General features: G+C 36.5%; 1 protein-coding gene across 2 annotated transcripts in view; it reads left to right on the forward strand.

The window, feature by feature from the left end:
- Positions 1–23,974, forward strand: part of EDEM3 (ER degradation enhancing alpha-mannosidase like protein 3) — an 87,334-nt gene that overhangs the window by 39,517 nt on the left and 23,843 nt on the right. For both annotated transcript variants that reach the window (XM_060091145.1, XM_060091146.1), the window contains exons 13-19: positions 76–200; positions 4,187–4,352; positions 4,611–4,765; positions 5,804–5,957; positions 8,034–8,225; positions 9,534–9,699; positions 11,999–12,184. In XM_060091145.1, coding sequence (XP_059947128.1) covers positions 76–200; positions 4,187–4,352; positions 4,611–4,765; positions 5,804–5,957; positions 8,034–8,225; positions 9,534–9,699; positions 11,999–12,184 — 1,144 coding nt within the window. The remainder of the gene's footprint in view (positions 1–75; positions 201–4,186; positions 4,353–4,610; positions 4,766–5,803; positions 5,958–8,033; positions 8,226–9,533; positions 9,700–11,998; positions 12,185–23,974) is intronic.

The raw sequence follows: 23,974 nt of genomic DNA on the forward strand, positions 1-23,974 counted from the left end.
AATATTTGATAAATAAATGGTTATATGGTACTATTAAGCTATGTATATGTACACATATATTTTCCTTTTTAATAGGCTACAGGAGATCCTTACTACCTTGAAGTAGGGAAAACACTTATTGAAAATTTAAATAAATATGCTAGAGTGCCTTGTGGATTTGCTGCCATGAAGGATGTTCGTACTGGAAGTCACGAGGACAGGTAAAACAATTCCTAACCTCCCCTTTCCTCAGGGTAACTCTGAAACAACACAGAATATTATTAGTCAGATTTCACATCAGCTTAATGCTTTTACAAAGGGTATTTGAAGATGCAAACCTTAGTTCATTGTGCTTATTTTTTAAACTCTCCTGAATAGGCTTATTTTAAATTGTTTGAAAAGTCTGTTTTTACCATAGTGCCTGGCATACAGTTGGTGCTCAAATGATATTTAAATAGATGAATAAATGATTGTTAAACATCAGAACCTTGGTCTTTGGAGTATTAGGAAAGTTGGGGTTTTCTTCTTTGTTAATAGTTTTTTATATTATGTAAAATGTTAGAAATTATCAAGATGATGACTAATGATCTGGATTATGATTCCTGTTCAGTCAAGAATTCCTCAAAAGCAATATCGTGGTTAATGTGTATATTCTTATTCTGTTGCTGATTTGGAGAGCTGGGGAGGACCATTGGCAGTTTCTATTTCATTGGATACTGGATAGATGTAGTTGACATGGAGTATTCAAGATATGAAAAGCACCCTTTGGTTAATATGATATTCACTAACATTCCAGTTATTCTGAGATGATTTGATTCTGTTATTTTAACTGTCCAGAACATAGCAACACATTTCTAAATGAACACTAAAGTTTGTTTGTTCATTTGGTTAGCAAGTGTTCATTCCACAGATACTTACTGAGGTGTCATGTGCCAGAGTTATACTAGGTTTTGAAGATTAAAGATAAGAAGACATGTCTTTTCTATCATTGAATCACTGGGGCAGGCAGATAAACAGGCTTTAAAGCATTGTATATGTGCTATGAAACATACTAAAGGGACGTGAAATGCAGATAGGGATATGACAGTCACGTGAGCGTCCTGTGTCCTGAAGGATCAGGACTAGAAAACTAGAAAAAGGAGTTTCCGGCAGAGGAACTAGGGACAGGTGAGATACAACACTCATTATCTACTCACAGAATTGACCCTCATTCCTTCTCTCGGAGCATTTAGATAATAGTTAATTAGGCTTGGGACCGCCTTCCCTGACCACAGCTGATGAGAAATGGATAGGTTTCTGGAAGCAGACACACAGAAAACAGCAAGAAATGAAAGCAGATAGCTTTTGTATTTATCTGTAACATTTATTGGCTGCTTCCTACATTTCAGGCACTCTTCTAATTAAGCACTTTCTATGTTTAATTCATTTGATCCTTTACAGCCACCCTCTGAAGTATAACTTCTATTATGATCTTCATTTTATAGATGAAGAAACCAAGGCACAGGGAGATGGGGAGCTTGCCTGAGGTCACACAGTAAGGTTAATTCTAATCAAGGCAGATAGGCTATGCTCTACTGGCAGCTCATTCAAGGAACACTAATTAATCACCTGCTGTGCTCGACGCTGCATTTGGGTAAGAGGATAAAAAGATAAATTAGCATCAGTCCCTGCCCGCCTATGACTTACGGTCAGTGAAGAGGATAGGTATGTAAAGAAGTAATTACAGCCACATGATGAGCGCTAGAGCAGAAGGAAACGTAGCAGGTGGAGGAATTACAGAGGAAGACATGATGTGCTCTGTTCAGAGAGTTCCGTGTTTCTAAATTCAGCGTCCTTCCTCTTCCTCCTGCTGAGTGTCCCTCCCAAGGCGCTGTTTCTGCATCTCTGACGGCCGCCTGTGCCGCACTCTGGTTGCGCAGTCCAGTGTGCAGAGTGCCCCTTGAAGCATCACGTCCAGAGTTAACGATGCCCGAGGTGCACTTGGTGCAGCAGCGCTGTTGCCGTCTGGGTCCAGGCACAAGATGGGTCATCTTCTGAGGGGCTGGTGGGCTTACACCCTCTCTCCACTTGAGGATCACTGCTTGGTCTGCTCACTGTTCCTCGTGGTAGTGTTGCGTCCCTCGCGTGCATTTGGCCCAACAAAAGGTTGAGAACTCCTAATCCTTGTCCTACCACATTCTTGGATGTGCTTTAGCAGGTTTCTTACGTTTAACACAGTGAACTTGTGGCCAGTTGACCTCAGATACTTGACAATGACTTGCTGACAAATGGGTGTTCTCTACCCTGCTCTTAAGAAACTGATTTATTTTTTAAAAGTGCAAACTTAGAACTTGATACTCATCCCAGCAAAATTTCATTTTGTTGGGTTTTTATTTGTGTGTGTGTGCGTTTCTAGACCAAAAAGAAGGCTTAAATTTCATCTCAGTCATCTAATGTATTAGCTAAATTACTGTTTTCAGGGATCTGGGGTTTAGATAATTATGCCTTAAAATTTTCCATGTAATGCTCTTTGCATTTGGTTGCTTGTTCCCCTACGGAGCTACCAGTGCTGTTGTCTGGCTCACCAGTGTCTCCATTCCCTGCCCCCCCGACACAGTTTTCAAAAAAGAAATATCTGTATTTTTCTTATAATAAATGATCAGTTAAAGAATCTAAATGGCAAAAAAAAAAATGAAAATCTTCCCTACAATACTTTCCCCACTTGCCATCCTAAGATAATCACTGTTGGCAGTTTTAGAAACAGTCTTCCAGACATTTTTCATGCCTGTGTGTTTGCATTTGTGTACATATTTATGGTTTTAAAGTACAAAATAGATTATGTGATACGATACCCACACTTGCTAGCTTTACCCAACTCATACTGCAGTGATCTTACCACGTCTCTAGTCTTTTCTAAGCATTTACAAATCATCTGTTTTGTAATCACTTGTGGAATTTTGCCAAAAATCAAAATCTTGCACATCAGTTTACAGTTCTTAAGCTAACATTTTCTTATGGTAATAACTGTCAGTCCTCCAGAAAAAGTTAAATTACCGTAAGTGTATTGCAGATTGACAGGGAAGTATTTTATCTGTTATAAAATGATTAACATCCAAAATGTTCAAAGAAGTTTTGAAACATTACAGTTGTTCCAAAATAAAACATCATTTATGTCTGGGAAAAATAATGATAGCTCTATTTTTGAGCTCATACGCATGCCGGGTGCTATGCTAAATAGTTGACATATAGTATGTCATTTAGTCTTTGCACCACTGTTAGGCGTGTATTGTCATCATGTCCTTTCAAAATAAACTGAAGCTCACAGTCCTTATATGATATCCCTTTGGTCACATAGCTTGTCATCAGAAGTTCTTTTCTATTTCCAAAGCCCCAGCTCTTTACCGCTATGTCCAGCTGCCTCTCCAGTTCATTCTTTAGTAATGCTGTTTAAACTTGCATTCACAAACATTTATTGAGTGCCTGCTATGTGCCAAGAATTGTGCTTGGCCAGTTACGAAACTATGCAGCCTGTCTAGTAACTACTAAAAGCTAGGATGCTTTGGGAAGTAGCACATATAATTAAATTCCTTGTTATTGTAACTCCATCTAATGACTGTGCTCTTTTCCTACCACTTTTTATAAAAGCTTTCCTTTAAAATGTTTATTAAAACGTTATAACATTAAATCATTTGTAAAGTCACACTTGGCAGGTATTTAAATGTTTACAAAGTTATCATCATAGTCCATGTGATTTTTGTGTTGTACTTTTTTCATGTAACTTTTTGTAAATGATTACTTTAAAAACCTTCTTGAGTATCACTTAAATGGCTGCATTAAAATTGTATTACTTTATCCAGTTCAATTAATATTAATTGAAGATTCTTATATGGTCCTCAGTAGTAAAGGTCATCTGCATTACCTCCCTGCTGTTGGTTCCCTGTAGAAGAAGTGGAAAACTCTCCCTCAGAAGGCCCACAGAAAAACCTTGTCTGCAGTATTGACAAGATTTAGTGTACCTGTGTGGTAGGCAGCCCTTCTGGTCTTTTTCATTTCCTTGGAATATGCTTGGAGTCAAGGCTATTACCACCAGGGGATAGATATATTCTATAGTTCTTTGGATGTCTGTACTGGTGTAGACAGGTTTATTGACCTTGATTCTGTGGCTTTCAGATAGTTGGCATTTGGATATTTTTATGTTCTTAGATTTATTTGTAACCTTTTATTTTAGAATGGATTCCTTCTTCTTGGCCGAAATGTTTAAATATCTTTACCTGTTATTCGCGGATAAAGAAGACGTTATTTTTGACATAGAAGATTACATTTTTACAACAGAAGCTCATCTGTTACCTCTTTGGCTCTCTACTACAAATCAAAGAATCTCTAAGAAGAACACAGTAGGTTATGTTTTTGAACTAAATGTCTTACTCTCTTTTTTACTCCTATGTGTTTGTTTTGTTTTTCCAAGGAAAAAGTAATCCATGACTAGAATTCTATAAATATAGTGTGGTAGGAGAAGTACCCTTGATGTTTTCTTATTTTGTTTTCTTTTATTACATCCTATGTATACTTACATTTTGCTTAATGTTTCCTTTGAACAAATGATAAAGTAAAGTAATTATTTTTATTTACATAACATTCTTTTATATTTTTAGACTTCAGAATATACAGAACTGGATGACAGTAATTTTGATTGGACTTGTCCAAACACTCAGATTCTCTTCCCTAATGACCCATTGTATGCTCAGAGCATTCGTGAACCCTTGAAAAATGTGGTGGACAAGAGCTGTCCTAGAGGCATCATCAGAGTGTAAGATGTCTTATTTTATATTTGTTAATATCAAAATTAATTCTTAGTAAATGACAGAGAACGTAAGGAACATATAACAGCCAAGAAGACATCCATTTAGATCAAAAATATTGAGTATGTACTTATCACTGATTAAAATTAAAAATTGGTGAGTAAAGTTAGATAGCAAAGTTTATTCTGCAGTAATGTCTTTTTATTATTATGGAAATTTTCTGTGTATCTTTTGTTTAATGAACCAAGTAATAATGGCAGCATATGATAGTTTGTAACTTCCACAGCACATTTTTTTTAACATCTTTATTGGAGGATAATTGCTTTACAATGGTGTGCTAGTTTCTGCTTTATAACAAAGTGAATCAACTATACATATACATATATCCCCATATCTCCTCCTTCTTGCATCTCCCTCCCATCCTCCCTATCCCACCCCTCTAGGTCCAGAGCACATTTTTACACAACAAATATTTCCACGTTTTGTATATGTAGAAAATATTTTTCCTTTTGTCTGTAGTTTCTGTATAGGAAAAATAACAGTGTTTTGATTTGATTTTTTTGATGAGGTACTTATTCTTGGTTGTTGAATAAAACTTTTTGCCTTAATGAGTGCATTTTCTTCCAAATAGTTACATTAGAAAAACCATTACTAGGAAATTTTAAAAAATTATTTTTCTTAAGTGAGTGTTATCATTCACTGATATAAGTATTGTTTTGCTTTTAAAATATTGAGAGAAACATCTGTTTTTAGAGGGGGAAATAAATAGTAATAAATCTCTAAGCCAACCTATTGTGTACCTTCAAATAATTGTAATGCTGTTGATTAATACTGCCTTATAGATAATATACAAGCTTTTGTAACTGTAAAATATATTTGAAAGCTATACCACTTATTAAAAACCTAAGTTATATGTAGGTAAGTAACTCTTTCTAGTTATTCCATTTTTCACTAGTTTAAAACTAGCAATTTGTTTGCCTTATGCTTTTTTCCCCAATTCTGACGTGTGGGTTTTTTTAAGCCTTGCCTATAATTACTTTTAACAGAGAGGAGAGTTTCAGGAGTGGAGCTAAACCCCCTCTGAGAGCCAGAGATTTCATGGCCACTAACCCTGAGCATTTAGAAATCTTGAAGAAGATGGGGGTGAGTTTGATTCACCTCAAAGATGGGAGAGTCCAGTTGGTTCAACATGCAATCCAAGTAAGACATTGCTGTACTAATTAGCTACCATCTCTGTCCTCTTTGGTCTCAGTAGCTTTAATAAGATAATGACCTTTGGCTTTTTAAAAACCTTCAGCGTGTGGTTTAAAGTCAGAGTGTCAGAATTTTAGGACTTGGAAGTATTTTGGAAAGCCATCTGATTCAACCCCTTTGTAGTATAAATCAGTCAAGTCACAAATAGGTTGAGTAATTTGCTTACGTTCATATGGTCAAATATAGGACTCAGATCTAAGTTTTCTGTTTCTCAGTCCCTTGTCTTTCCACTATTTTATTTAGAACATAATCTTAAAAGCTAATAATTCATTTTAATATTTATATCTCTATTTTACACTATTTTAGTTTCCAAAGAGCTGAATTTAAATACTTTATTCATTATAGAAATCAAAATGTGCATTTATTTATCTATGCCTAGAAAACATAACATACCTCTTTGGGAAATTTTTATTGATTTTTGCTTTAAAAGCTTTCATTAAAAAAAAGCTTTAGAAGCCCGAGGGCTTTAAATTATCCACCTTATTACTGCATTAATTCTGAGTAAACTACAGTTTGAGAAATAATTTCAACCTAGTAGAACCATATTCAGATACCCCATAATCTTGGATTCAGCCTTCCCACCACCTTGCCTTCCCCTCACCTTGCCTTCCCCTCAGGTTTCTGTCTCATCCCTATTCTTGCCACATCATTCCTCCTTTCCTAACGAGACTTCTGTCTGCTTCCTTACGTTTCACTCATCCTCACTCCCCAGTGGTGGGAATGACATCCCTGATGACATTGCTTTCACATGGGTCACCAGTGACATAATTGCCAACCAGTAGCCCCTTAGTCCTCCTCTGATTGAACTTTTATGTAACTATTGGCTGGCCTCTTTTTAAAACCTACCCCTTTCTTGGCTTCCAGGACATTCCAGCAACACCTTTCCAAATACTCTGTGCAATATTTTGTAGATTCCTTTGCAGCTCTTCTTGGCACGACTCAGTGTAGGCACTACCAAAGAATCTGGATCGTATGTTTTTCTTACTATACTCTTCTTCAATAGTGTCATCTATTTCTACAAGCTCTGCTGTCATCTTTGTACATGTGATACATGTGTGTAATCCTGATTTTACTTTACTTCTTAAACCCAACTTTACTTTTTAAACCCAGCTATAATCTACCTGTCGTACATTTCTGCATCTCAATCTCAATCTGTCCAAACCTGAATTAATTCTCTCTCCCTGCTCCCACTACAGTCTGTCTCTCTGCCCTTTCGTTCTCCATCTCAGTCAACCCTATCATCATTCTCTAAGTCACCAAAAATAGAAATCTCAGGATGGGCTTGCATTTCTTTCTCCCAGCTCCTTTCCGTTCTCCTCTATCCTCTATCCCTTGTCAGGTTCCATTGACTTTTCCTATAGGGTGTTAGGAATGCATCCTTTTCCTCCTGTAGTCAGGCACTCTTCAACTTTTCCTCTATTAAGACTCAGTTTGAATGATTCCAAATATTTCCCAGATACAAACTGACAGAATCAGTCCTTCCTTTGTCTATGTTACTAGTCCACTTTCCCACTTGAGAAATTTTATCATAGCTAATTTTACATGTCTCTCTCCTCTAGATACAAACTTCTTAAAGTAAAAGATTATGTCCCTAGTGCCTAGGCAAGTGCTGGAATGTAATAGGTGCCTGATACTTACGTTTTGAATTTAATCTGGTTGTTGGTTCATAATTTCGAAGAAGAAGGGGAATATGGGTCAGTTATGAGGTTTATTTCTTAAAAGGGCAACCAGAGGAGAAAACAAGCAAAGTGAGCATTTAGTGGAAGTGCACTTCTCAATTTGTATCAAAAGTGGTTTATAGGACAGTGAAAGAGACATTAATAAAAATTACAGATGTTATATTCAGAAAATATTTCCAGAAGTAATATCTTTGAGAACAAATAAGGCCATTAATATTTGGTAGAGACTAAAACTGATAGGAGAAATTTTAGAGTAGAAAACTATAGTGCAGTAGTATTTAAGAAATCAAAAAGTTGAAAGTTTCCAGAAAGAAAGGATAAAATTAATTTGTTTCTTTCCTAGGCTGCTAGTTCAATTGACGCAGAAGATGGGTTGAGGTTTATGCAGGAGATGATTGAATTGTCAAGTCAACAACAAAAAGAGCAGCAGCTACCTCCACGAGCTGTACAAATTGTTTCTCACCCATTTTTTGGCCGGGTAGTATTAACTGCTGGTCCAGCTCAGTTTGGGCTAGATCTGTCTAAACATAAAGAGGTATGTACACCTATAATATGCTTGTTGAAATTGAACTCAAATATTATTTAAGTATTGTCTAATTTCTTAGTCTCTTTTCTACTTTAGTAGTTTTAACGTATTTAAAACACCTAAATATTTAATCTCCCAGATTAAAGTAGATTAAAATTAAAAGCATATCTTGAAAATATTAAGTCTTAATTTATGTATGCAGTATGGTTATAGAATTTTACTTAAAATGTTCAGATATTGTTCGCCAATTCAATGCCTTTAACTTATCTAAAAATGGTTTTCAAACTTTTTAACGACTGAAACCTTTCTTTGAACAAAAATCTAATTCAGAGGCTTAATGTAGGGAACAGCTAAAGCAGAGGTGCTCTGGACAAGTGGCTATGGAGAGCATCAGACACTGAGGTTCCACTGAGCAAATTTGGAAGGCCATTAAGCTAGTCTATCCTATTAGTTTTACTGTAGGAAACGAAGTTCACAGGTTCAACTATGTGACTAACTGGTAGCAAAGCTATAGCCACTAGACCAGAACCCAAGTATTCTGATCATCTAAAGCCCGTGGTCTTTGAACTCTATTATCCCCAGTTTAAACTTTTTCTAGTTTATATTTTAAGGCTATGTAGGTTTATAGTTGATTCATTTATTCAATAACTCTTATTCTGGGCAGTATTTTAGATATTTGCTGAGTATCAAGTTTACAAAAACCAGTGAAGATTTATGCCCTCATGGAGTTTACCTTCTAAGAGAGAGAAGGATCTTAAAACATCTTTACACTCACATCTTTAATATCAGCTCTCTGGTGGATTTAATTTTTCTAGGAAGAAGAACTGCTTGCAGATTCATGTAGACCAAATCCATTTTCCCCTCTTTGAAAAATTTTTCCTGTTACCAGTGATGGTTTAAAAATGGTTCCCAGCTTCTTGTAAGTGTAGGTATGGGTACGTAGTGAGTCAGCCTGAGGTTCCAACTTTACCACTTACTAACATCGTGACTTTGAGCAAATTATGTAAACTGAATCTCAGTTTTCCCATACGTAAAATGGAAATATTATCTGTATTACTTCACTCAGAGTCATTATAAAGATCTGGTTTAGTAATTTACATAAAAATGCTTCATAAACTGCAAAGCACAGTAGAAATATTGGTTGGGTACTATAATATGCAAAATGTTCGAAACGAAAATGTATGCTAAATATATATTGTATATGTTATCATTAGAAAAGAAGTGAGGTCTACTTAAAGCTCTAGATATTGAATTTTAATGACTAGGTAGTGATTGGAGAAGATAAAAGATTACTTAAGTTACTTTTATTTCTGCCAGACAAGAGGATTTGTTGCAAGCAGTAAACCGTACAATGGTTGTTCAGAGCTTACTAACCCTGAGGCAGTGATGGGAAAGATTGCTTTGATACAAAGAGGACAGTGCATGTTTGCAGAAAAGGCACGCAACATCCAGAATGCTGGAGCCATTGGTGGCATTGTTATTGGTAAGTAAGCCTCCATGTCATTGTGTTGACTAAGACATAATTTTTAGGATTTTTCCTTTCATTTTCCAAACTTTTATCAGAGTTTGTCATTATTTTTACTTCACTAGCTGGCATACTGGATAGGTAATCCAATGACTCTCTTAAGAATGTGTATATATCTCATATCTTGTTTGAAAGTCTAGATTTGAGTTTCTATATATTAATGCCAGTAAAAGTACTTGGGGTCCGGTGTGAAGGTGCAGTAGGAGTGAGTGCTAAAAACACCCAATACCATGGATAAAAAAATGGGCCCACGAGATCCTAAGCCCCCTAGGAGCAAGAATTACACCCTGCCACCTCCAGTGGGGAATCACTGAAAGTATCCATTACTCCACATAGGTGCCGGCTTTGGATTCAGACACGTGGGGTTTTTTTTTTTTGTGGCTCTGCCACAAAATCATGGTGTAACCTTGGCCCAGCTTTAGTTTCTTTATCTGTTTATTCCATAGCGTATTTTTTAGCTCCAGTGAAAATGGTAATAAATATCTTCTAGGTGGTTGTAAGGTTTGAAGATAATATATATAAAATTTCCTAAAATAACTGACATATCATGGGTATAAGCACTAGTTGCTGGCAAGTTTTTATCTCCTTGGCTCTTTTTCCACTGAAATTATAAACTTCAAATCATTTTACGCATGTGTTTCAACCAGTGTGTTTGCCTTTTCATTTTCCACAAAAAATCACTGATACCGTGACAAGCAGGGCATGACTATCGGAAAATATAAATTTTTCTATGCTTTAAGTAAATATGAGTTTACATTCAGAAAGAACTGGAAAACCTGAGGTCACATCCTATTTGTGAAGTTAGTTCTTCTGTATAGATTGTCTCACAGGGGAACTCCATTTTGAATTTATTCTTTTTAATTAGGATACATTTCCTTTTTGAACTCAGGGTAAATAAACATTAAGAGATTTAAAATAAAACAGTAGGATTTATTTCACTGAAAAATTATTTACTATGCCTTTTGCTTTATCTCATATCAGCACACCAGTATTGATTTAATGAATGCATGAATTTCATTAGTCTAAGTATTAGGAGAAATTCTGCTTCATAACTTAAATCAGTGGTTGGCAAACTACAGCCTGCAAGCCAAGTTCAGCTCACTGCCTGTTTTTGTAAATGAAAGTTTTACTAGAACACAGCATGTCAGTTTGTTTCCATGTCATCTATAGCCACTTTCAAGCTACAGTGGTGGAGTTGAGTGGTTGTAACAGTGACAAGCAGCAGAGAGACTGAGGGTCAGGTAGCCATCCTTTGTCTAGTCAGTTACTGCTAAGGGGATGGGTTCTACATGGTATTCTCCACTTAAAAGGGCCTATCCATGCAAGCTGTCTGAGAAGGGATGGGCAGGTTCTCCAGGGAGACTGGCATGTAAGATTAGGGCTAGACATAACTGGCATCACCAATAAAACAGTGTTTAGCAGTTGTACTCCTATTATTTAACCAGCGTAAAGTAACAATAGTGTTTCATTCAACTTACAGAGGAAAAAACAGTATAGTCATAATTATTCCTTGTGAACAGTATATTAAAAAGAACCGTCAATTTGTAGTTTGGTAAAACAATATAATGCCATTAGAAGAAATCCTAAACAACAATAAAATTTCATAGTTCTATCATTGTAATTCCTTCGAATTTTTCCATTTTTAGGCTTTTTCATAAGCATATGAATTTTTTTTTTTTTTTTTTTTTGCAGTACGCGGGCCTGTCACTTTTGTGGTCTCTCCCGTTGCGGAGCACAGGCTCCGGACGCGCAGGCTCAGCAGCCATGGCTCATGGGCCTAGCCGCTCCGCGGCACGTGGGATCTTCCCGGACCAGGGCACCAACCTGTGTCCCCTGCATCGGCAGGCGGACTCTCAACCACTGCACCACCAGGGAAGCCCCAGCATATGAAATTTTTATAGTCATAATCATAGAATTTTGTGTTCTACTTTTTTTATGTAATAATAACATTTTGTTTTTCTATGTGTTCCCTCAGGTAGTTCATTATAATTTACTTATAATAGTTTACAGTTGTTGACAGTTACAAAAAGCACTCCAGTAAACTTTTTCAGGCATAGATCATTTTGCTTCTTTTGAATTATTTCCTCAGGATAGATTTCTAGGAGTAGAATTAGTGGACCCCAAAAGTATGAGTGTTTTTATGGTTCTTGATGCAGAAAATTAATGCCATCAACAGGTAAGAAACAGTAAAGGTTGGTAGCTAGACCTTTTTAATGGACGAACGTTTTTATGTTTGCTGTATTCATTTTCTGGCTAGATGACAATGAGGGGAGCAGCAGCGATACTGCCCCTCTGTTCCAGATGGCAGGTGATGGAAAGGACACAGATGACATCACGATCCCCATGCTGTTCTTATTCAGTAAAGAAGGAAGTATCATATTGGATGCCATCCGGGAATATGAGGAGGTAGAGGTGCTCCTTTCTGACAAAGCAAAAGATCGAGGTAAGGGTAAACAATCATTTGTATTCAGCTTAGCATTAATTTTCCGAACTTGATAACAAAAATGAGGTACAAAAAGATTATTTATGGTTCACCGGTAAAAGAAGTAAACTTTTTAGAAGATGGTTTCAAAATATATTTTTCTTTTGGAAAAAAGGGTAGTAAAATGTTTATTTTGCTTTGTTCGCTGAGTTAGAATGTTTCTAGAATAATATATTTCTATGTAATTTATAATTTTTGCTATAATTCTGCCCAGTGATAAAAATACAACAGATTACACCGAGTCGTTTTTAATATCCACAGATGTTCACCATTCAATTTCACTGATACTACATCTTCTATTTTTTTAAATAAGGAATAAAAAGAGATTGTATAGAAGGGTGTTGTATACAATATAATAGTAGTGGGGTTTTACCAGGCCATCTGTAATCAAATGACCACTGTCTTGATGAAGGCAATAGAAATCTAGCAGCTTCTTTCCATTGAGATCCAAGTTCATCACATAGATATTTATAAGTTACAAGAGTTACACATGGCTGATGCCTGAAGAACAAGATAGCATGCCTTGATTCATGATATAGTCCTCTCTAGGCCAAAATGTTTGTTAGTAACTTGAAAGCTCTTTGAAACCCAAATTGCTGTATAAATGCAAGGTCTTAACTAGTATTCTTTCATAGTTTCACATCTAGGAATAGAGGAGAGGAGAAATGAGGGAAAATGAACCATCAGACAGACTGAAATCCTGCTTATAACAGCAGTCTTTCTTATCCACTGGAGATACCTATAGAGAGAGCAGTACTCCTCCCACCCACCCTTAAATGGATAAAGTTGTATAATCTGTACAGGGTTGTTGATGTTGGGATGTTTGCTTGGTAGATAGGCAGGAAACTTATTCATTTCAATTCAGTATATCTTCCAAGTGGAACAATAAAAAAAAAAAAAGTTTAGCAATAATCTAGTGCTAGCCAGATTAGTGTTTTGTCTTGTCTTCTTGTATTGCTTTATTCTTTGAGATTCATTCAGATGTCAACTATTTAAGGACTGTGGAGTGAGTAGGATGTATGTAAGGATGTATAAATAGAAACAGTAGAAAGGATTTCTGATCTTCTTAAATCCGCCTATGTGCCTGTTTGGTTTTTTTTCTGAGCCCTTTTTTCCAACTCAGATCTTCTTTCCTATATACATGCATTTAAGCACATCAAACACAGGCAAAATATTATTCCATATAACTCTTTAATGCCTTTGCTTTTTTCCCCCCTATTTTGTGCTACCATTGGAATTTCAGCAGCAATATTAAAAGGTAAAATGATTCCGAGCTACATTATTAATAGTAGTAAGTATCTTTAATAAGCCTTAAATTATATATATGTATATATGTATGTGTATATATACATGTATATACATACATGGGTGTGCACATATATATATATTGTTTCAGTGGCTACCATGATAATATCTGGTTTAAAGTAATTAGATTATTTTCATGTCTAGTCAGCTGTCCCATAATGATTCTTTATTGATCTATAAATCAATTTATTTATCTATAAATGAAATATCTAATAGGTGAATTCAGTAGTCCATACCCAAGCAAGAGTCACTCTAACATAGACGTTGTGTGGCACGTGTTATTTTTGATTACTTTTTATTTGAATGCAGTGTAAAATATTTAAAAGATCGACTTGTTTAAAAAACCCGCATATGTGTAGGAGTGTGTGGGGTGAGGACTGTGAGATTGTGGTAGAGCGTGTGCTTCTTATACCAGAGAAAAGATATGAAAAAAGATCAGTTCTACTATCTAAAAAAAAAAAAAGTCTGAACAGCGTAACAGTATTCCCTTAAGGACCTTGTAATAAAAGGGCTTTATTTAAATTATATATTTTTTTAAAGTTTTGATAGTCCATTTTTTGAACTGTATTTCTGTTATAGAGTGATATTTTGACAAAAAGTCTTGAAAAATTGCCCTTTTGGTATAGCTTTTTAAAGAGCTGTACGGCATTATTAACTATCAGCAATGAGTTATAGTATAATTGTTAATATTTATCAGTGTAACTAAAGTCAATGATAATAGTTTTATTAAATCAACTGTTTTATTCACTTAGGAAAATATTCTAAGTTAACGTCTGTAGTGGTTATCATTAATTTGTCCTATGCCATTACTGCATGCATCAGTGTTTCTCTTCTGCATCAGAATCAGCTGATGTAGTAGTTAAAAGTGTAGATTCCTGAGTCCTACTCCAGAGTATTGAATCAGACTCTGAAAGTGGGGGATCAGAATCTGAAATTTTAAACAAGCATCCCAGTTAATTGCACACAGCTATACTTTGAGAAACACTGAACAAGACCAAGAAGGCACCCCACGCCCCTCTTTTTTAACCTCCTAGCTCTGTATCTGGCCATATTGTGCCATCAAGGGTACTAGGTGGGATTATATAAGTACACCAAATAATAGCAGCCTTAAGTCTGAACGATAAAATGTCCTCCAGATTGGCTTTTCTAAAAATCTCATTCCACAGATACATATTTCCCTTAAAAAGTCACACAGTTTTGATTGAGGCATTCTTCCCACGTATTAAGACAGAAAATAGAAACCCCAGAACAAGCCCCCACTCCCACCTTCTAATTCTGATAAGTCCCAGCTATTAATATAGAAATATCTGCAGCAGTCCTATCTGCTAGCAAAAATGTCCAGATAACTTACTACACATTCTTCTTCAGAAATAAAGCATTAGTAATTTATCAAGTGGAAATGCTGCTTCCTCAGATCAAACCAGTCACACTTCTAAAAATTAAGTTATCCATAGGAGTGTTAATATCGTGTCTGTCATGTGTCTGTTTCCAAAATTTCAAGAATTTGTAAAGGTACTTAATAATAATTCCCCCCCTGTGCCCACAAAGGACACTGTGTTGTTTACCCTTAGATCCAAATTGAAACAGTTTACAATTGAGATTCAATTGACTTTTCCCAGTAGTATTTCTCAATGGGGAAAAAAAATCAGCATTTAAAAATTTCAATACATTGTCATACTTATAGTTTATAGTGTAGAATTCTAGTGCCTTAAGAGGTATAGACAGATATTCTCAGGGCTACTCCTCTATTTGTGTCTGTCTGGTAAAGAGGCAGACAGAGAAAACAGGAAATAAAAGAAAGGTCTCATGGTTTGAACTGCTCAAGATTTAAGTCTGGCAGTGTTACTTTTCCTAAGATTATCCTCCACTGAACTTGATTGCAGTGAATCTGTCCTTTGGTTGATCTGTAGAACTTAGATTGCTATTGGAAGGAATTTGATTCTGAGGAGACAAATCTAGTATGCAAACAGATGGCATCTTTGCCTGGAAAGGGGCAACTGAAACATTAGCAGAATCAATACTTACCTACCCCAGCTTCTCTTCTCCAACCACCGCGTGTTTTCTCAGGCACTTTTGCATTTGCACATCTCTTCCCTCTTTCTGGAAATGCCTTGTTAATCCCTATCCCACTCCCACAACCTTTTCCTCTTTAAGAACGTTCAGTCATTCTAAATACCAAGTTTAAATGCTATCTTTTCTATGAACTTTTCTCTTATTTTCATAGATAAAATGTATGGACATCTTCTTAATATAGTTGCACAGATACTTTGACATTTATATTACATTGTACTTCTTTACCTGTGTGTCAGCTCTGTATTCCTTGCTTTCAGTAAATGCTGGTTGTGTGGATGAACGAATGATTGTAGAACATCCAGTCTCGAAGTCTTTGCCAAGGTTCCTTTGTCCTCTCATTATTAAAACTGAGTACTTTTCTTTCTTTTTTTTTTTTTTTTGGTATCTTGAGATTTTCTTCGTTCTTTTTTTTCTTTTTGCTTCCTGTGTTTCTGATACACCATTCCTGAATTTAATGATGTAGTCATTACACTCTTAGGACTATGATACTCCATACTGTGACAGCAGGCACCTTAGAATGAAGATTTGTAGTGGTGTGGTATTCTTCCTTTTTGTACTTCTCCAACTGCCATTTTTATTTAGCTGATTGTTGCCACTTTGCTATATATCAGATATTCTTATATATTCGATCTGTTTTTGGACTTGCTCTTCTTTTCCACTAATCTGTTTGTTTATTCCTGTGCCAATAATAAAAGTTGGCTATTTTGAACAAATTTTAATATCTGATAAGGCAACTCTCCTGTCACTAATACTTTTCAGAATTTCTTGACTTCTCTGTGATGTATACTCTTCCATAGGAATTTAAAAATAATTCTATCTGGTCCCAAAAGAAAAGAAAAAGAAGTAGAATTGGGATTCATTTTGGAATTGTATAATTGCACACCTTACATATAAACAGGAAAATTTTGTTAAATATTGACTTTCCATCCAGGAACATACACTTACCTGTAAATTGAATCAGATCTTGTTTTATGTTTTCATTGAGATTTTATAGTATTAAGCAATAAGATTTCTTAATAAATTTAATTCTGTGTTGTAGCTTCTACTTTTATTGGGGTTATTTGTATTTTATTAGTGTTATTTGTATTTTATTGGGGTTATTTGTATTTGCCTACTTATTTTTACCCTCCTTATCAAATTCTTTTATTATCTTGATGGTGTTTTTAAAAATTGAGTTGCTTTGAGTTTAAGTATAAAACACAATCTGAAAATACACTTGATCTTTCCTTTTCCTATATTACACTGTTATTTTTTAAAATTGAAGTATAGCTGATTTACAGTGTTGTGTTAGTATCCATTGTACAGCAGACTGATTGAGTTATATATATGCATACATATATATATCCTTTTCCAATATCATTTATCAGAGGATATTGAATATAGTTCCCTGTGCTATACAGTAGGACCTTGTTGTTTCTTTATCCATCCTATATATACTAGTTTGCATATGTTAATCCCAAACTCTCAGTCCTTCCCTCCACCACCTCCCCTCTCCCTTGGCAACCAGAAGTCTGTTCTCTATGTCTGAGAGTCTGTTTCTGTTTTGTAGATATGTTGATTTGTGTCGTATTTTAGATTCCACATGTTAAGTGATATCATATGGTATTTGTCTTTCTCTCTCTCTGACTGACTTCACTTAGCATGATAATCTCTAGGTCCATCCATGTTGCTACAAATGGCATTATTTCATTCTTATTTATGGCTGAGTAATATTCCATTGTGTGTGTGTGTGTGTGTGTGTGTGTATACACACACACCACATCTTCTTTATCCATTCATCTGTTGATGGAAATTTAGGTTGCTTCCATGTCTTTGCTATTTTAAATAGTGCTGCAGTGAACATTGGGGTGCATATATCTCTTTTTTCTCTTAACATCTTTACTGGAGTATAATTGCATTACAATGGTGTATTAGTTTCTGCTTTATAACAAAGTGAATCAGCTATACATATACATATATCCCTATACCTCTTCCCTCTTGCGTCTTCCTCTCTCCCACCTTCCTTATTCCACCCCTCTAGGTGGTCACAAAGCACTGAGCTGATATCCCTGTGCTATGCAGCTGCTTACCACTAGCTATCAATTTTACATTTGGTAGTGTATATATGTCCATGCCACTCTCTTACTTTGTCCCAGCTTACCCTTCCTCCTCCCCATGTCCTCAAGTCCATTCTCTAGTAGGTCTGCATCTTTATTCCTGTCTTGCCCCTAGGTTCTTCATGACCTTTTTATTTTTTTAGATTCCATATATGTGTGTTAGCATGCAGTATTTGTTTTTCTCTTTCTCACTTACTTCAGTCTGTATGACAGACTCTAGATCCATCCACCTCACTACAAATAACTCAATTTCTTTTCTTTTTATGGCTGAGTAATATTCCATTGTATATATGTGCCACATCTTCTTTATCCATTCATCTGTCGATGGACACTTAGACTGCTTCCATGTCCTGGCTTTTGCAAATAGAGCTGCAGTGAACATTGTGGTACATGACCCTTTTGGAATTATGGTTTTCTCAGGGTATATGCCCAGTAGTGGGATTGCTGGGTCGTATGGTAGTTCTATTTTTAGTTTTTTAAGGAACCTCCATACTGTTCTCTGTAGTGGCTGTATCAATTTACATTCCCAGCAGCGGTGCAAGAGGGTTCCCTTTTCTCCACACCCTCTCCAGCATTTATTGTTTGTCTATTTTTTGATGATGTCCATTCTGACTGGGGAGAGGTGATGCCTCATTGTAGTTTTGATTTACATGTCTCTAATGATTAGTGATGTTGAGTATTGTTTCATGTGTTTGTCGGCAATCTGTATATCTTCTTTGGAGAAATGTTTACTTAGGTCTTCTCCCCATTTTTGGATTGGGTTTTTTGTTTTTTTGCTATTGAGCTGCATGGGCTGCTTGTAAATTTTGGAGATTAATCCTTTGTCAGTTGCTTCATTTGCAAATATTTTCTCCCATTCTGAGGGTTGTCTTTTGGTCTTGTTTATGGTTTCCTTTGCTGTGCAAAAGCTTTGAAGTTTCATTAGGTCCCATTTGTTTATTTTTGTCTTTATTTCCATTTCTCTAGGAGGTGGGTCAAAAAGGATCTTGCTGTGATTTATGTCATAGAGTGTTCTGCCTATGTTTTCCTCTAAGAGTTTGACAGTGTCTGGCCTTACACTTAGGTCTTTAATCCATTTTGAGTTTATTTTTGTGTATGGTGTTAGAGAGTGTCCTAATTTCATACTCTTACATGTACCTGTCCAGTTTTCCCAGCACCCCTTATTGAAGATGCTGTCTTTTCTCCACTGTATATTCTTGCCTCCTTTATCAAAGATAAGGTGACCATATGTGCGTGGGTTTATCTCTGGGCATTCTATCCTGTTCCATTGATCTATCTTTCTGTTTTTGTGCCAGTACCATACTGTCTTGATTACTGTAGCTTTGTAGTATAGTCTGCAGTCAGGGAGCCTGATTCCCCCAGCTCCATTTTTCGTTCTCAAGATTGCTTTGGCTATTCGGGGTCTTCTGTGTGTTTCCATACAAACTGTGAAATTTTTTGTTCTAGTTCTGTGAAAAATGCCATTGGTAGTTTGATAGGGATTGCATTGAATCTGTAGATTGCTTTGGGTAGTAGAGTCATTTTCACAATGTTGATTCTTCCAATCCAAGAACATGGTATTTTATCTCTCCATCTATTTGTATCATCTTTAATTTCTTTCATCAGTGTCTTATAATTTTTTGCATACAGGTCTTTTGTCTCCTTAGGTAGGTTTATTCCTAGATATTTTATTCTTTTTGTTGCAATGATAAAGGGAAGTGTTTTCTTAATTTCACTTTCAGATTTTTCATCATTAGTGTATAGGAATGCCGGAGATTTCTGTGCATTAGTTTTGTATCCTGCTACTTTACCAAATTCATTGATTAGCTCTAGTAGTTTTCTGGTAGCATCTTTAGGATTCTCTATGTATAGTATCATGTCATCTGCAAACAGTGACAGCTTTACTTCTTCTTTTCCAATTTGAATTCCTTATATTTCTTTTTGTTCTCTGGCTGCTGTGGCTAACACTTCCAAAACTATGTTGAGTAATAGTGGTGAGAATGGGCAACCTTGTCTTGTTCCTGATCTTAATGGAAATGGTTTCAGTTTTTCACCATTGAGGATGATGTTTGCTGTGGGTTTGTCATATATGGCCTTTATTATGTTGAGGAAAGTTCCCTCTATGCCTACTTTCTGGAGGGTTTTTATCATAAATGGGTTTTGAATTTTGTTGAAAGCTTTCTCTGCATCTATTGAGATGATCATATGGTTTTTCTCCTTCAATTTGTTAATATGGTGTATCACATTGATTGATTTGCCTATATTGAAGAATCCTTGCATACCTTGAATAAACCCCACTTGATCATGGTGTATGATCCTTTTACTGTGCTGTTGGATTCTGTCTGCTAGTATTTTGTTGAGGATTTTTGCATCTGTGTTCATCAGTGATATTGGCCTGTAGTTTTCTTTGTTTGTGATGTCTTTTTCTGGTTTTGGTATCAGGGTGATGGTGGCCTCATAGAATGAGTTTGGGAGTGTTCCTCCCTCTGCTATATTTTGAAAGAGTTTGAGAAGGATAGGTGTTAGCTCTTCTTAAATGTTTGATAGAATTCGGCTGTGAAGCCATCTGGTCCTGGGCTTTTGTTTGTTGGAAGATTTTTTTTTTTTTTTTTGCGTTTCACGGGCCTCTCACTGTTGTGGCCTCTCCCGTTGTGGAGCCCAGGCTCTGGACGCGCAGACTCAGCGGCCATGGCTTTCGGGCCCATCCGCTCCGTGGCATGTGGGATCTTCCCGGACCGGGGCACGAACCCGTGTCCCCTGCATCGGCAGGCGGACTCGCAACCACTGCGCCACAAGGGAAGCCCAGTTGAAAGTTTTTTTTTTTTTTTTTGCGGTACGCGGGCCTCTCACTGTTGTGGCCTCTCCCGTTGCAGAGCACAGGCTCCGGATGCGCAGGCCCAGCGGCAATGGCTCACAGGCCCAGCCGCTCTGCAGCATATGGGATTCTCCCAGACCGGGGCACGAACCCGTATCCCCTGCATCGGCAGGCGGACTCTCAACCACTGCGCCACCAGGGAGGCCCTGTTGAAGGTTTTTAATCACAGTGTCACTTTCAGTGCTTGTGATTGGTCTGTTCATATTTTCTATTTCTTCCTGGTTCAGTCTCAGTAGGTTTTGCATTTCTAAGAAGTTGTCCATTTCTTCCCGGTTGCCCATTTTATTGGCATAGAGTTGCTTGTAGTAATTTCTCACGATCTTTTGTATTTCTGCAGTGTCAGTTGTTACTTCTCCTTTTTCATTTCTCATTCTATTGATTTGAGTCTTCTCTCTTTTTTTCTTGATGAGTCTGGCTAATGGTTTATGAATTTTGTTTATCTTCTCAAAGAACCAGATTATAGTTTTATTGATCTTTGCTATTGTTTCCTTCATTTCTTTTTCATTTATCTGATGTGATCTTTGTGATTATTTCCTTCTGCTAACTTTGGGGGTTTTTGTTCTTCTTTCTCTAGTTCCTTTAGGTATAAAGTTAGATTGTTTATTTGAGATGTTTCTTGTTTCTCAAGGTAGGATTGTATTTCTATAAACTTCCCTGTTAGAACTGCTTTTGCTGCATCCCATAGGTTTTGGTCGTCGTGTTTCCATTGTCATTTGTTTCTAGGTATTTTTTGATTTCCTCTTTGATTTCTTCAGTGATCTCTTGGTTATTAAGTAGCGTATTGTTTAGCCTCCATGTGTTTGTATTTTTTACGTTCTTTTTCCCTTTCGTTCATTTCTAATCTCATAGCATTGTGGTTGGAAAAGATACTTGATACGATTTCAATTTTCTGAAGTTTACCAAGGCTTGATTTGTGACCCAAGATGTGATCTATCATGGAGAGTGTTCCATGAGCACTTGAGAAGGAAGTGTGTTCTGTTGTTTTTGGATGGAATGTCCTATAAATATCAGTTTAGGCCATCTTGTTTAATGTATCATTTAAAGCTTGTGTTTCCTTATTTACTTTCATTTTGGATGATGTCCATTGGTGAAAGTGGGGTGTTAAAGTCCCCTACTGTAGTTGTGTTACTGTCAATTTACCATTTTATGGCTGTTAGTATTTGCCTTATGTATTGAGGTGCTCCGATGTTGGGTGCATAAATATTTACAATTGTTATATCTTCTTCTTGGATCGATCCCTTGATCATTATGTAGTGTCCTTCTTTGTCTCTTGTAATAGTCTTTATTTTAAAGTCCATTTTGTCTGATATGAGAATTGCTACTCCAGCTTTCTTTTGATTTCCATTTGTATGGAATATCTTTTTCCATCCCCTCACTTTCAGTGTGTATGTGTCCCTAGGTCTGAAGTGGGTCTCTTGTAGACAGCATATATACCAGTCTTGTTTTTGTATTCATTCAGCCAATCTATGTCTTTTGGTTGGACCATTTAATCCATTTACATTTAAGGTAATTATTGATATATATGTTCCTATTACCATTTTCTTAATTGTTTTGGGTTTCTTATTGTAGGTTTTTTCCTTCTCTTGTGTTTCCTGCCTAGAGAAGTTCCTCTAGCATTTGTTGTAAAGCTGGTTTGGTGGTGCTGAATTCTCTTAGGTTTTGCTTGTCTGTAAAGGTTTTAATTTCTCTGTTGAATCTGAATGAGATCCTTGCTGGGTAGAGTAATCTTGGTTGTAGGTTTTTCCCTTTCATCACTTTAAATATGTCCTGCCAGTCCCTTCTGGCTTGCCGAGTTTCCGCTGAAAGATCAGCTGTTAACCTTATGGGGATTCCCTTGTATGTTATTTGTTGTTTTTCCCTTGCTGCTTTTAATAGTTTTTCTTTGTATTTAATTTTTGATAGTTTGATTAATATGTGTCTTGGTGTGTTTCTCCTTAGATTTATCTTGTATGGGACTCTCTGTGCTTTCTGGAGTTGATTAACTATTTCCTTTCCCATATTAGGGAAGTTTTCAACTATAATCTCTTCAAATATTTTCTCAGTCCCTTTCTTTTTCTCTTCGTATTCTGCGACCCCTATAATTTGAATGTTGGTGTGTTTAATGTTGTCCCTGAGGTCTCTGAGACTGTCCTCAATTCTTGTTGTTCTTTTTTCTTTATTCTGCTCTGCAGTAGTTATTTCCACTATTTTATCTTCCAGGTCACTTATCCGTTCTTCTGCCTCAGTTATTGTGCTATTGATTCTTTCTAGAGAATTTTGAATTTCATTTGTTGTGTTGCTTATCATTGTTTTCTCTTTAGTTCTTCTAGATCCATGTTAAATCTTTCTTGTATTTTCTCCATTCTGTTTCCAGGATTTTGGATCATCTTTACTGTCATTATTCTGAATTCTTTTTCAGGTAGACTGCCTATTTCCTCTTCATTTGTTAGGTCTTGTGGGTTTTTATCTTGCTCCTTCATCTGCTTTGTGTTTCTCTGTCTTCTCATTTTGCTTAACTTACTGTGTTTGGGGTCTCCTTTTTGCAGGCTGCAGGTTCGTAGTTCCCGTTGTTTTTGATGTCTGTCCCCAGTGGCTAAGGTTGGTTCAGTGGGTTGTGTAGGCTTTCTGGTGGAGGGGGCTAGTGCCTGTGTTCTGGTGGATGAGGCTGCATCTTGTCTTTCTGGTGGGCAGGTCCACGTCTGGTGGTGTGGTTTGGGGTGTCTGTGACCTTATTATGATTTTAGGCAGGCTTTCTGCTAGTGGGTGGGGTTGTGTTACTGTCTTGCCAGTTGTTTGGCATATAAGGTGTCCAGCACTGTAGCTTGCTGGTCCTTGAGTGGATCTGGGTCTATCGTTGAGATGGAGATCTCTGGGAGATTTTCGCCATTTGATATTACATGGAGCTGGGAGGTCTCTGGTGGTCCAGTGTCCTGAACCTCGGCTCTCCCACCTCAGAGGCACAGGCCTGACACCCAGCCAGGGCACCAAGACCCTGTCATCCACATGGCTCAGAATAAAAGGGAGAGAAAAAGAAAGAAAGAAAAATAAATAAAATAAAATAAAGTTATTAAAATAAAAAATAATTATTACAAATTAAAAAGTAATTTAAAAAAAGGAAGAAGGAAGAGAGCCACCAAACCAAAAAACAAATCAACCAATGATAACAAGCACTAAAAACTGTACTAAAAAAAAACAACAAAAAAAACAGACAGACAGAACCCTAGGACAAATGGTAAAAGCAAAGCTATACAGATAAAATCACACACATACACATACACACTCACAAAAAGAGAAAAAGGAAAAAAAAATATGCATATCATTGCTCCCAAAGTCCACCACCTCAATTTGGGATGATTTGTTGTCTATTAAGGTATTCCAGAGATGCAGGGTACATCAAGTTGATTGTGGAGATTTAATCCACTGCTCCTGAGGCTGCTGGGAGAA

The sequence above is a fragment of the Mesoplodon densirostris genome, chromosome 2 (genome assembly GCF_025265405.1).
Source record: "Mesoplodon densirostris isolate mMesDen1 chromosome 2, mMesDen1 primary haplotype, whole genome shotgun sequence".
In the NCBI taxonomy this organism is placed as follows: Eukaryota; Metazoa; Chordata; class Mammalia; order Artiodactyla; family Ziphiidae; genus Mesoplodon; species Mesoplodon densirostris.